Source organism: Oryctolagus cuniculus, chromosome 9 (genome assembly GCF_964237555.1).
Source record: "Oryctolagus cuniculus chromosome 9, mOryCun1.1, whole genome shotgun sequence".
In the NCBI taxonomy this organism is placed as follows: Eukaryota; Metazoa; Chordata; class Mammalia; order Lagomorpha; family Leporidae; genus Oryctolagus; species Oryctolagus cuniculus.
Genome location: NC_091440.1, coordinates 83,925,588 through 83,938,906, shown reverse-complemented (window position 1 = coordinate 83,938,906; position 13,319 = coordinate 83,925,588). Strand labels below are relative to the sequence as shown.

At 43.1% G+C, this 13,319-nt stretch overlaps 1 protein-coding gene across 5 annotated transcripts in view; it reads left to right on the top strand.

The window, feature by feature from the left end:
* Positions 1-13,319, top strand: part of USPL1 (ubiquitin specific peptidase like 1) — a 91,509-nt gene that overhangs the window by 49,932 nt on the left and 28,258 nt on the right. For 3 of the 5 annotated variants that reach the window (XM_070049061.1, XM_070049060.1, XM_070049059.1), the window contains exons 2-5: positions 497-628; positions 3,822-3,987; positions 4,489-4,617; positions 11,195-11,831. In XM_070049061.1, the coding sequence (XP_069905162.1) occupies positions 3,889-3,987; positions 4,489-4,617; positions 11,195-11,831 (865 nt within the window). In that variant the 5' untranslated portion in view covers positions 497-628; positions 3,822-3,888. The remainder of the gene's footprint in view (positions 1-496; positions 629-3,821; positions 3,988-4,488; positions 4,618-11,194; positions 11,832-13,319) is intronic. The other 2 variants (XM_070049063.1, XM_070049062.1) reach the window with 1 other exon arrangement.

Below are 13,319 nucleotides of genomic sequence, written 5' to 3'. Positions count from 1 at the left end.
GGCGGCCCGCGCCGGCTCGCGCGCGCCGCCTTCCCGACCCCAGCCCACCCCGCCCGGGGGTCACCCAGGACCAGCGGGTTCCGACCCCGCGCGCAACGAAACGCTCGCCGCGATCTCTCCTCGGCGTAATCCCTCCGCAGCCGGCCGCGCACTAGTTTTAATCACGCCCCACCCCCTGGCCGCCGGCGTCACCTCCGCCACTCGAGCGTTTTCCAGCAGCTTCCAGAAACGTCGCCTCCCTCCCCACCAAACCCAGCCTCCTCACACGGGGCGGGCTCTGCAGCTCCCGGCCCCTCCCCTGCTCGCCGGCCGCCGCGGAAGCTGCGGCCTTGGCAGTCAACACAGCGGACCGCCCCGCTTGGGGCGTGGGGAGAGGCCGGCCGGAAGTGCTCCCTTCCTTTCCTTCCCCGCCACGCCTACGTGCTTTCAGGCCCCGCGCGCCGCAGGAAGGGGGGAACTCTTTTGCGGCGGACTCAAACCGGAAGCTCTTTTCTAGCGGAGACGCTGTTGGGGGAGTAGCGGTCCGAGCGGAACGTGGGTTGGACGTTGCATCCCGGTGGTGGGAAGCTCAAGGCTGGACCAGGAGTTCGGATCGACCTGGTACGGAGACGGGGCGTGCCCGGGACAGGTAAGGGAGCAGCAGCAGGAGCTTCCTTCTCTACAAACTGGAGAAAGGGACATGGCTGGGGTGATCGTGGGCTGGCCGGCCCGCTGAAAGCCTGGGCTGGGACGCGGTGCGGTGGGAATGGTTGAGATCCTGGTTAAGGTGGGGGAGTTGGAGTTCCGCATCCGTTTGGGCTGAGAGAGGTAAACACCGAAGAGAAACCAGAGTTTGTTTCCGTGCCCTAGGGAGCGCGAAGATGGTCAGGGTTGAAGGAAACCCTGTGCGTCTCCTGGGGTTTCCAAGGTTGAGTTTTGAAACTCACCTGCATTGGTCCCGTCTGTCTCTGAGGACCGCTGCGTTGGGGGACCAGGCGGCGCTGACAGCCACCTGCGTTCGTCTCCTGTGGTCTCTCCTTTTGACAGTTCACGTGTGAGCCCCGGGGGTCTCGTGGGATAAACTCAAGTGGATAAAAGGCCCTCACCTCTTCCAACAGCCGTTTCTCTAGCTTGTCCCCATTTTGCACACCGGGCTGCGAATTAAGTTTGGTTGCCCACCTGTCCCAGGGCCAACTTACTGTGCTGTAACGTGGGCCATCCTGGGTTAGTAGTTGACAGTAGGGCTTCAGCGACTCCCCCAGAAGTGTGCAGAGGCGGCGTTAGAACGATGCTGAGGAGTAAGTGGGGGTAGAAAAAGGTAAGACTGGAAATCTGGGCTGATCTCTCAGTGCAGTGAGCTTTCAGGTCATAGTCCTACCTCTAGGTCACATTGAGCTGTTTGGACAGACTGAATAGCCAAGGCAGGAGTAAGCAGGGTACTTGAAGTTGAGTAGTGAAGGCTTATTTTACAGAAGGACCGTCTTGACAGCGATAAAGGTTGGAGCTGGAATGGAAAAAGAGGTGGGCATCTGAGTTACTTCCAAAGAACTGTCCACAGGATTTGTTGACTTAGTGCGAGAAGAGGAGGGAAGTAAGAGAACAGCTCAAACCTTCTACTCTGTGTTTGGAAGGCTGGAGAGGCCAAAATGTAGGGGCGATGCAGCGGGGAGGAGCAGGTTGATTTTGAAGGGAATTTGATGGAGGCGGTTATTCAGGGACAGATGAAGTTGCAGCATGCACCCAGGATTTGTATCAAAGAGAAAAATACGTTTGAAAGAAGACCTGGAGAGTCCTATCTGGTGTTTTTTAAAATGGGCTTTCCAGGGCGAGAGGGATTCTTTGTATTCAGGAATTCCAGCACCAGCTTACTTATCCCATTGAAACGTTTGGTGATGGAATCAGAGGAGCAGATTGGAAGGCTCCTTACGTTTTGCTGTTAGAGAGAGAGGCCCTTCTGACAGTTTCCTAGATTCCTCGTGCAAAAGGAAAGCTTTATCAGAATCACTTTATTCAAGGTGGATAGCCTCACAAGTTTTCTGTTGAGCGTGCTGTAGAATGATAAGGTGTGCTGCGTATTTTCTTTGTAACGCGAAAAGCAAACCTAGCACCAAATAGCAGCTGTAATGTAATATGTGTTGGATGCTAAGCATTTTACATGCGTTATCTCCTAATTCCTCCAATACCCAATTTTACAGATAGACTTCTGGATTTATCTCTGAAGGCGCAAAGCCCATGCTTTTAACTTTGTGGAACTCTAGAAATTTGACTCTTTCCTCCATGGTTCTCTTTTGTTAATAGATTATAAGTAGAAACTGCTAGAGGTAGTATGTTGGTGGTGTCTGTGAGGAACCTAAAAAGAAAAGTTAGCATCAGAGGTTCTGGACAGGGGGATTTTGTCTCCCAGGAGACACTTGGCAGTGTCTGGTGACGTTTTGGCTGTCACATTAGTGTGTAAAGGTCAGTGATGCTGCTAAACATCCCCCATGCACAGGAAGCCCTGGCAACAAAGAACGGCCGAGTCCAGTATGTCTGCAGTCCACTATGTCTGCCTTATGGCTGCTTCTCTAGGAATAGGAAATGGAGGTTCATGGGCACTTTTAAAACGCATTTTGTATTTTTGAAATTATTCCTTGGCATGAGAGATGTGTGCAGTTTGTGACCCACTGATTACCAGGAAATGGGAATAGAATCATAGATGCTTGGGTTTGGAAAACACCTGGCTTGAAATTACTTCACAACATTTCTGCTAGAGGTAATTCACCTTGGCTTACAGGTTTCCTGCATCTGGCTGTGCTGTGTTTTAACTCTGTGTTTAAACTGCTTTTAATTACTTTTTGTCTTGGGCTGAGCTTCACTCTTATAGTTTGACTTTTCCCAGTGGCACTAATTCCCAGGGTTACACTCAGAGAAAGCTTGTCATGTGTGTGACTTGTGCTAGGGCAGATTTATATTTTTGTTTTGGTACAGATCATTTACAAATAATACAGAATAGGATCTCACTGACAACTTTTAAAAAGTAGCATTCACAGCTGGCCAAGTATTCTTGTTGGTTGAAAATAATAGAAATGTAGATGTGTTTCCTTGGTTCTTTTTTAAATTTATTTGACAGAGTTAGACAGTGAGAGAGAGCGAGCCAGAGAGAAAGGTCCTCTTTCCGTTGGTTCAACCCTCCAAATGGCTGCCACGGCCGGAGCTACACCGATCCGAAGCCAGGAGCCAGGTGCTTCCTCCTGGTCTCCCATGGGGTGCAGGGCCCAAGCACTTGGGCCATCCTCCACTGCCTTCCTGGGCCACAGCAGAGAGCTAGACTGTAAGAGGAGCAGCTGGGACTAGAACCTGGTGCCCATATGGGATGCTGGCGCCGCAGGTGGAGGATTAACCAAGTGAGCCACGGCGCCGGCCCCTCCTTGGTTCTTTTATCCTTATCAAGTAACAGCATAAAATCTGGGTTTTTAAAGTACTTTCTCAGTATAATGTTGGCATATTTCTTTCAAATTGTGGATAAGCTCTTAAAAACCTAGATTTTCAAACCCTGGCAAATACAGTTTTCTTTAAATAGTGACTGCTTCTACTACAGGTTTTAATTTCAAAAATGAGTCTGCTATGAAAATGCCTGCCATGAGGATGTTCCTTACAGTCTTTGCTCTCCCCACCAATTTGCTAAGTTTATTAGTTAATATAGGCATTTTTGTTTTCAGGATCATAGCTGTAGAATGTTTGTCTTAGGACAAAGGGCTCTCAAACTGTATTTCATATGTATTTGTATGCATCTTATAAAATAGCTCTTTGTTTAGAGTACATGGGATTTTTATTTAATTGTCTATTGACTTTTTTTTTTCCAGGGATCATTGAAAAATCCTTAGTGGTATTGACATGTCTCAAGTGACATAAATTAGCCAATGACTCGGAATGATGGATTCTCCGAAGATTGGAAATGGTTTGCCAGTGATTGGACCAGGGACTGATATAGGGATATCTTCACTCCACATGGTGGGGTATTTGGGAAAAGTTAGTGAACTTATTTTTTGCCTCGGTGCAAAGTTGTTTTTCCCCCCTTCTATTTTTGATATTAAATTCAGTTTTCATTTTACCAATTAACTTTTAAAAAATTGTGTCTTCCACGGAAATCTTACAGCAATGGCGAAAGATTGTTTTACTGTGTTTACCTCTCTGTTTTTGTAATATACAAAAGTAGAAATAAAAGCATGCACTTTATGGATTACTATTTGAAAATTTGGAACATAAATTTTTCCTGGCAATTGATTGGACCTTTTTTCTTGGAAATAAAATCGATGGTATCTGTTACACTAAAAATTTAAAACTGTAGTATATTCTTTTTGGAATAATAGCAGTATTTAAAACTTTAAGTGCATTTCTTTTATAATATCTTGCCAGGACATTTCTAGTTGAAAATTGTTTATTTTTTCTGGTTACTTTTCCATTTAACTTTTAATAGTTTGTTCTAATAAATGAATGTCTATATTTTAATTTGCTTTATTTCTCTTTTAGAATTATGATCCATCAAAAGTTCCATCAGATGGTTATTGCCCTGCTTGTAGAGAGAAGGGAAAGTTAAAAGCCTTAAAGACTTATCGAATTAGTTTTCAAGAATCAATCTTTTTGTGTGAGGATTTGCAGGTAAAGTATTAATAATCTTACATAGTGTGTAAGTTTTGGTCTTTTGCTTTTTTCCCTTCCTTGTTTAAATTTTGCTCACTGTTTGTGGGGCTGGCCTTGTGGCACGTTGGGTCCAGCTGGTAATCCCATATCAGTGCCAGCCGCTCCACTTCCAGTCCTGCTTCCCACTAAGGTGCCTGGGAAGGCAGCAGAGGATATCCCAAGTACTTGGGCCCCGTCACCCATGAAGGAGACCCAGATGGAGTTCTGGCTTCTGCCTGGCCCACACCTGGCTGTTGTGGCCTTCTGGGGAGTGAACAGCAGATGGAAGGTCTCTCTGTCTCTGTCACCCTGCCTTTCAAAAAATGAATTCTATTTTAAAAATTTTGTTTTATACTTAAAAATGTCTAGAATTATTTTTTTTTTTTTCAAATTATACCTGGTAAAACTGTCTACTACCACCTGTGTGATTTGTTTTCCAAACTGCTCATTCTGGGCCACCAACTGTACTGGGATCAGCGTCTGGGGGTGAAAGCTAGGAATAATTTGCATAGAACCTGTGTATATCCTTCCATATATTTAAGTCATCTCCTGAGTATTTGTAGTACCTAATGCAATGTAAACACTGTGTAAATAGTGGTTATACTGTAGTATTTCTGGAATGGTGAAGGAAGGTGGTAGTAGCTGAGGTGACAAGCTATTGTTGGATTCTGTTTATGCAGTTGTCCCTTGGAATCTGTGGGGAATTGGTGTCACAACAGCCCTTATTTTTTATAAGAATTGCTCAAGTCATTTCTATCAAATGGTGTAGTGTTTGCATAGAACATGTGTATATCTTTCCATATATTTCAGTCATCTCTTGAGTTTTTATAATACCTAATGCAATGTAATGCTACGTAAATAGTGGTTTATACTGTAGTATTTCTGGAATGATGATAGAAGAAAAAAGGCTACATGTTTCAGTACAGATGCAACTATCATAGTCCTCACACATAGTGCAAGGTGTTTGGGTGAATCTTCAGATGTAGAACCTGTGAATACAGAACCTGTGGATAAAGAGGGTTGACTTTGAAAGTAAAGCCGGTAGGATTTGCTGAAAGACTGGCATAAAGGTTGGGGCAAAAGAATCAAGGATGATTCCAAGATGTTGACCCAAACAGTTGGAAGACTACAGTTGCCAAATACTGAACTTTTGAGAAAGATTTTGAGGGGAGTGAGATTTAGGGCAAAGCTCAGGTCAGGACAGTCAAACTTTAGACTTCTGACATCTGTGGATCTGTGGAATAAGGAGTTGGATCTGTGGGCATTCCAGTAGATGTAGAGATTGACATTGGGAATAAAAATTTGGTAGTCATAAGCATATTGAACCACAAGAATAGGTGAGTTAATGTAGGATGGTACAGAGGACAAAGCACTGAGCCCTGAACCAGTCTAGTGTTAAGAGATGGGAGAGATGGAGTGCAACCACAGAAGAGTCTTGAGAGGACATGGACAGTGAGCTAGAGGTAAAATCGGGAAGGAGGACAGTACATGGTTCTGAAAGTTAAGTGAAAAAAAGGAAGGAAGGAAGGTGTTGTCTACTGTCAAATGCAGCTAAGAGTGCAAGGAAGGTTAAGGCTAAACTGACTGGGCCGGCGCTGTGGCGCAGCGGATTAAAGCCCTGGCCTGAAGCACCGACATCCCAGATGGGTGCCAGTTCTAGTCCCGGCTGCTCCTCTTCTGATCCAGCTCTCTGCTATGGCCTGGGAAAGCAGTAGAAGATGGCCCAAGTCCTTAGGCCCCTGCACCCGCGTGGGAGACCTGGAAGTAGCTCCTGGCTCCTGGCTTTGGATCAGCACAGCTCCAGCTGTTGTGGCCATCTGGGGAGTGAACCAGTGGATGGAAGACCTCTCTCTTTCTGTCTCTACCTCTCTCTCTCTGTATCTCTGTCTTTCAAATAAATAAAATACATCTTAAAAAAAAAATACTAAACTGACCTTACCCAGAGTGTTGTGAGTGTCATCAGAGACCTTGATGAAGATAGTTTCGGTATACTAGTATGATGAAAGCCTGACTGGAGTGAATGGGAAGTGACATTTGAGATGTACAGATAAAAGGAGAAAGCTTTATTTTTAAAGATATACTTACTTATTTGAAAGAGAGAGGGGAGAGACACATCGATCTTCCGCCCACTGGTTCGCTTACCAAATGGCCACAATAGCTGGGGCTGGACCAGGCCAAAGCTGAGAGCCAGGAGCTTCTTTCAGGTCTCCTGCGCAGGTACAGGGGCCCAAGCACTTGAGCTATCTTCTGCTGCTTTCACAGGCCATTAGCAGAGAGCTGGATCGGAAGTGGATCGGCCCAGCCGGGACTTGAACCAATGACCATATGGGGTGCCAGCACTGTAGCTTAACCCACTGCTCCACAATGCCAGCCCCACCTTTTTAAAGTGGCAGGGGTCAGACTTTGTTTTACAAGGGAAGGGGTTGAAGTTAGGAGCCTCAATAGCTCATCTGTGATAGCAGTTATGAACAGAGTTTACTACTTAACTAAAAATAAAGTTAAAGGATTTTGAACAATGGAAAGAGAAATCATACTAGATCCTAGAGAAAGAATTTTTGTCCTCCTTTTGAACAATACATAATATTCAGTAGAATTCTTTAATTATGGATTATAAAAACAGAGAAGCCACTGTCCCCAGGAGATAGTTTTTAAACAGTTGAACAAAAGTAAAAAAAAAAATGGTCTCCTATAACATATGAAAATTATATGAAACTCAGATTTCAGTATCCATAAATAAAGCTTTATTGGAAGACAACCATGCTCAATCATTTACATATTGTGGTACATATTGTATCACACCAGTGGAGTTGAATAGTTGTGACAGAGACTGTATGGCTCACAAAGCCTAAATATTTATTTTCTGGCCTCCTATCAGTATAGTGTGCTGTGTTTGATTTCTGAAGAGTTCTGTTATGAAATTTGAAGTCTACTGAACATTTTGCAGTCCAGTTGCTATAAATTGGAAAGAACCATGTAGGAAATACCTTTTAATCAGATGTTGCTTTGAAAATATTTCCTGATTTTGAAAAACTAAACACAAACATTCAAAACTGTGGTTCAAATTAATACCGAGTTGAAACCGTCCAATGTTTTTCCAACAGTAGAAAGTTTTAGCTCATCCTTTTTGGAGTAGTCCATTATTCAGTGTTTATTTTGGAGTATTTCATTAATCTTTTTTTTTTAATTAAAAATGAAATTTACAACAGGTTTTTAAATCATTAGTGTTAAATCAGCAAAGTAAACCTTTGTGTGTTTTGTTTTCTTTTTCATTTGTATCAAGAGTATATGCTTATAATTTGTCTCTGGTAAGATCTTCCAGGTAACCACTTATCTAAATATAAGATGGCATGGGATGTTTTCATTTTTCCTATTTTACAGGACTAAAAACAAGAATTTATTTAAATTGCTACAAAAATCAGTGAAAGAGACAGTGTTAGGTTTTTTTTTTTTGGTGTTGTTATTTTAGCATTAGATTTTAAATATTAGATGGTTATGCAGGTTTTAAGTCCTGCTCTTTGTATCTTTTAATGGCTTCTTGCAGACAGCTTAAAAGCACTGTTTTAATTTTACTAAAATGATACATGTTCACTGTAAGTAGAAACCAAAGACGGCTATTAAGAGATAATCTGAAAGATTTAATAAAGTGGAACTCTCAGGGCAGGAACAAGTGAGAATTTAGGTTACTTTTGATGGGAGCACAGATTACACGGAGGAGACAGTTATGGAGGAGGGGAGGGAACCATGTAGACCACTGAGTTTTTGCGGCCTTTGGGTCCCTTTTTGTTCATTAATCTTGTTTTTAATTAACAATAGGTGCAGCTAGGATGATGTACACCAAGATCTTGATGACTTGATATTAGTGAAAGGTTGGGGTTTTGAGGAGGTTCTTTAAAAAAATTAAAAAAATGATAAAACATTTTTTAAAATTGTGGTTAAAAATTCTTAACAAAATTTGTCATCTTGGCCATGTTTAAGTGTACATTTGAGGGGTGTTAGATGTATTCACATGGTGTGCTGCAGATTTTAAAAACTTTTTCATCTTGCAAAACTGAAATTAATTACCCCAAAACAGCAGCTTTCCATTCCCTGCTCCTCCTAGCCCTTTACAACCACACTTCTGCTTTTTGTTTCTGTGAATTAACTGCTCTAAGTTCCTCATAGAATTGGAATCATATAGCTTTTGTCTCTTGTGGCCAAAATATTTGACTGAGCATACTGTCATCAAGGTTTGTCCATGTTGTAGCATGTAACAGGATTTTTTTTTTTTTTTTTTTTTTTTGACAGGCAGAGTGGACAGGGAGAGAGAGAGACAGAGAGAAAGGTCTTCCTTTGCCGTTGGTTCACCCTCCAATGGCCGCCGCGGCTGGCGCATTGCGCTGATCGGAAGCCAGGAGCCAGGTGCTTCTCCTGGTCTCCCATGGGGTGCAGGGCCCAAGCACTTGGGCCATCCTCCACTGCATTCCCGGGCCACAGCAGAGAGCTGGCCTGGAAGAGGGGCAACTGGGACAGAATCCGGCACCGTGACTGGGACTAGAACCCAGTGTGCTGGCGCCGCTAGGCGGAGCATTAGCCTAGTGAGCCACGGCGCCGGCCGGATTTTTTTTTTCTTTTTAAGGCTGAATATTGCTCCATTGTATGTGATGCATACTTCATTTTCTTTATCCATTGATCTGTTAGCAGAAATTTGTGTTGCTTCTACCTCTTGGCTATTTTGAATAATGCTGTAACAAGCATTGACGTGCAGAAATTTCTTTGTGATCCTGCTCCTATTTTGGGGTGGATATATATATACCTTTTTATGACTCTGAATTCTTAGTTACTGACTTGATTTTATAAAGTGTTCTCAGCTTTCTGACATATGGTAGGATTTAGGAAATAATCTCAAGGTATATAGTTGACGGGTTGCTGATAGTGACTCTGCAGGTGGTTGGTAACAGAAGAATCCAGAATTTGTCCATTTATACTAGGGAATTTTATCAGAAGTACGATACTATAAGTATATATTCAGTTGTGTAGAAGTCGCTGTGTAGCATTTGGTGCATTTCAGTTATGTGTTGCTGTGAAACAAATCATTTCAAAACAGTTGCTGAAAGAATATAATGGCTTCATTTATTATTTCCCATGAATTTGTGAGTTGACAGGCAGTTCTTATGTTTCACACCATATTGGCTGGGACATCTGAAATGTATGTATAGTGGGGAGATGGTGTTGGCTGGCTGGGTGTTCAGCTAAGTCATTCAGCCAGAGTCTCAGCTCTTTCCCATGAGGATCATTCCATGAGTCTGATTTGGCTCCTCCTGTTATGATGGTGGATACTGAGAGAGTTCCAGAAGGAGGGCTGCAAGAGGGCAAGCCCAGTGAGCCAGTGCTTGTGAGATCTCCATGTGCAGCATGCGTGCTGAAGTCCCCTGAAAGCTAGTCGTGTGTGGTAGGGACTGACTGAGGGCATGAATTACCCAGGACATGTGGCTCTTCCATTCATTGGCGGCCACCACGGTAGTTCATAGTTGCATGGAGGAAGGCATATTTTAAGTGGGGGCAGTTAGTATATAGGTGTCTTACCTTGTAAATATATTTTAGTAGTTTTCAATCTTAGGAAAGATTCACACATTATCTTAGTGATTTATTTATGTTTTTTATTATTTATATTTTATGAGTTACATTAATATGTAGAGAGATTTGATGAGATCATTTAAAGTTCAGCCAATATAACACTAAAATAAGGATGTAAAATAGCAGTACTCTCAGATTAATGCTCAGTTTCACAATTTAAGAAGTATAGAAATTACTCCATGCAATTTTTTATTTAAAGATACTTGAAAAAATGTTTGATGCTGTACAGTGTTTGTTCCAAGAGTAACACTCATATAGTGTTTCTTTATATTTTTGTAATTTTAAAATTTACTTGACATCAGATATTTTTATTAAAGAAAAAATATGTATATTTTCCTTTTTAGCTTATCCTAGTGTAACTCAGATCACAATGTTGGTTGTTCAGATTATCTAGGAAAAATTCTTAGGGTGCCAAAATTTTTATTAAATAATTGTCTCCAGGCCGGCGCCGCGGCTCACTAGGCTAATGCTCCGCCTAGCGGCGCCGGCACACCGGGTTCTAGTCCCAGTCGGGGCGCTGGATTCTGTCCCGGTTGCCCTTCTTCCAGGCCAGCTCTCTGCTGTGGCCAGGGAGTGCAGTGGAGGATGGCCCAAGTGCTTGGGCCCTGCACCCCATGGGAGACCAGGAGAAGCACCTGGCTCCTGGCTCCTGCCATTGGATCAGCGCGGTGCGCCGGCCGCAGCGCGCTGGCCTCGGCGGCCTTTGGAGGGTGAACCAACGGCAAAAGGAAGACCTTTCTCTCTGTCTCTCTCTCTCACTGTCCACTCTGCCTGTCAAAAAAAAAAAAAAAAAATTGTCTCCAGTTCCTTCAAATCTGGGTTAATAAATATACTTTCTCATGTCAAATTAATGCTCAGATTCTTCATGACATAGAAATTGTCAAGTAAAACTTAAGCTCATTTGAATGTTTGTGTTTCTTATCATTTTACTTTTTCTTTCTAGTGCATCTATCCTTTGGGCTTTAAGTCACTTAATAACTTAATTTCTCCGGGTTCGGAAGATTGTCACACTCCAAATAAACCTCACAAAAGAAAGCTCTTGGAAACCAGCTATAATGATGCACCTGTTTTAGCAAATTCCAAAAAGACTAGACATCATATTATTGATGGTGAGCCAATTTTGGACAGCAAATATAATGGAGAAGTATATAATGAAACCTCATCAAAGTGTTCTGATGGTAGTACTCAACAGCATCCAATTGGGACAGCTTATTCCTTGGAGCAGAATAAGGTTTTGGAAGCTGGTATTGTTGACATGGCTACTAAAGACGATCCTAGTACAGTTGACATCTCTGGAGTTGGGCAAACTTCCCCTCAAAATGAAGGAGGCACATCTGAACTGGAAATACCATTGGAAAGCAAGTGTACATCGTCTCGGCGGACTTTTTATGTTCAGTGGAAAAATGCTCATGCTCTCTGTTGGCTAGACTGTATTCTTTCAGCTTTGGTACACTTGGAAGGATTAAAGAACACTGTGACTGAACTGTGTTCTAAGGAGGAATCTGTTTTCTGGCAGTTGTTTACAAAATACAATCAAGCGAATAAGCTTCTGTCTGCCACTCAATTGGATGAAATTAAAGGTAGGTACCAGTGTATTATTTCTGTTTAATTTTTGAAGGTGTTAATGTTGAGTTCCTCATAGCATATGGAAAAGAGCAAGGAGTCCTGGTAGTGTCATGAAGTTCAGGATAATACCAGTGGTGGTATCTTGATCGTTGACAAGACAGTCTTTTCGGTAGAAAGGAGAAGAAAGGCTGTGATTGTGTCTTAGATCTGAGGGTCAGCTGATTGTGAGGTGCCTCCTTGAACTGGGAAACAATTGAGACCAAAGAATGAGGGTGGGAGCTCTGTATGAGAATAAAGGGTAGGGCCGGGATTGTGGCATAGCATAGGTAAGACTCCAGCATCCCATATGGGTGCCTGTTCGAGTCCCATCTTGCTCTACTGCAGATCTAGCTGTCTGCTAATGGCTTGGGAAAAGCAGTGAAAAATGGCCCAAGTGCTTGGGCCCTGCCACCTACCTAGGAGACCAGGAAGAAGCTCCTGGCTTTGGTCTGGCCCAGCCTCAGCCGTTCTGGCCCTTTGGAGATTGAACCAGCAGACAGAAGATCTCTTTATCTCTTAACTCTGACTTTCAAATAAATAAATAAATCCTTAAAAACAAGTGAAAAAAGAGTAAAGGATTTATTCAAGCAACTTAAATACAGGATTCCAGATTGGAATGAACAGGTGATTTGGTCAGAATTTATAGCAAGATGTTTTTGGCCAAGACTGCAGGTAGGAGAAAGATTTTATAAATTTACAGATTCATTAGGGAGTTGGGGTAGGAGCTTGTTTTATAAAATTCATTTACATGCGCTTTAGGACCCAGCGCTTCAGATGTCCTGCTGGTCTTCCTGACCTTATCAGAAAGATTTAATAGCACTTAAAGGTCTTTTGTCATCAGAGAGTTGCCCAGCTGGACTACTAGGTGGTCAGTGTCTCAGGGCAGAGGGAGAGGCAAAATGGAGGATTGAGATGGTGGCATTACTGTGGTTTGCTGTCACATACTTAGATGGCAATTGGGTCCATCAAAGTAAAGTCTTAAGTTTTAAAACTACTGAAAGGTGCTGGCGTTAGGGCACAGTGGATTAAGCTACCACCTGTGATGCCTGCATCCCATATTAGAGTGCTGGTTCAAGTCCCAGCTGTTCCTCTTCCCATCCAACTCACAGCAATGCACCTGGGAAAGCAGCAGAAGATGGCCCAAGTACTTAGGCAACCCTGCTACCCACATGGAAGATTTGGATGGAGTTCCAGGCTCCTGGCTTGGGCCTGGCTGCTGTGTCCATTTGAGAAGTAAACTAGTGGATGGAAGAGCTGACTCTCTCTATCTTTCTCTTTCTCTTTCTCTTTCTCTTTCTCTTTCTCTCTCTCTCACTCTCTCATTCCACCTTTAAATCATAGTAAAAATAAATCTTAAAAAACTACTGGGCCGGCACCCGGCTCAAGGCTAATTCTCCACCTTGCGGCGCCAGCACCCCGGGTTCTAGTCCCGGTCGGGGTGCCGGATTCTGTCCCAGTTGCCC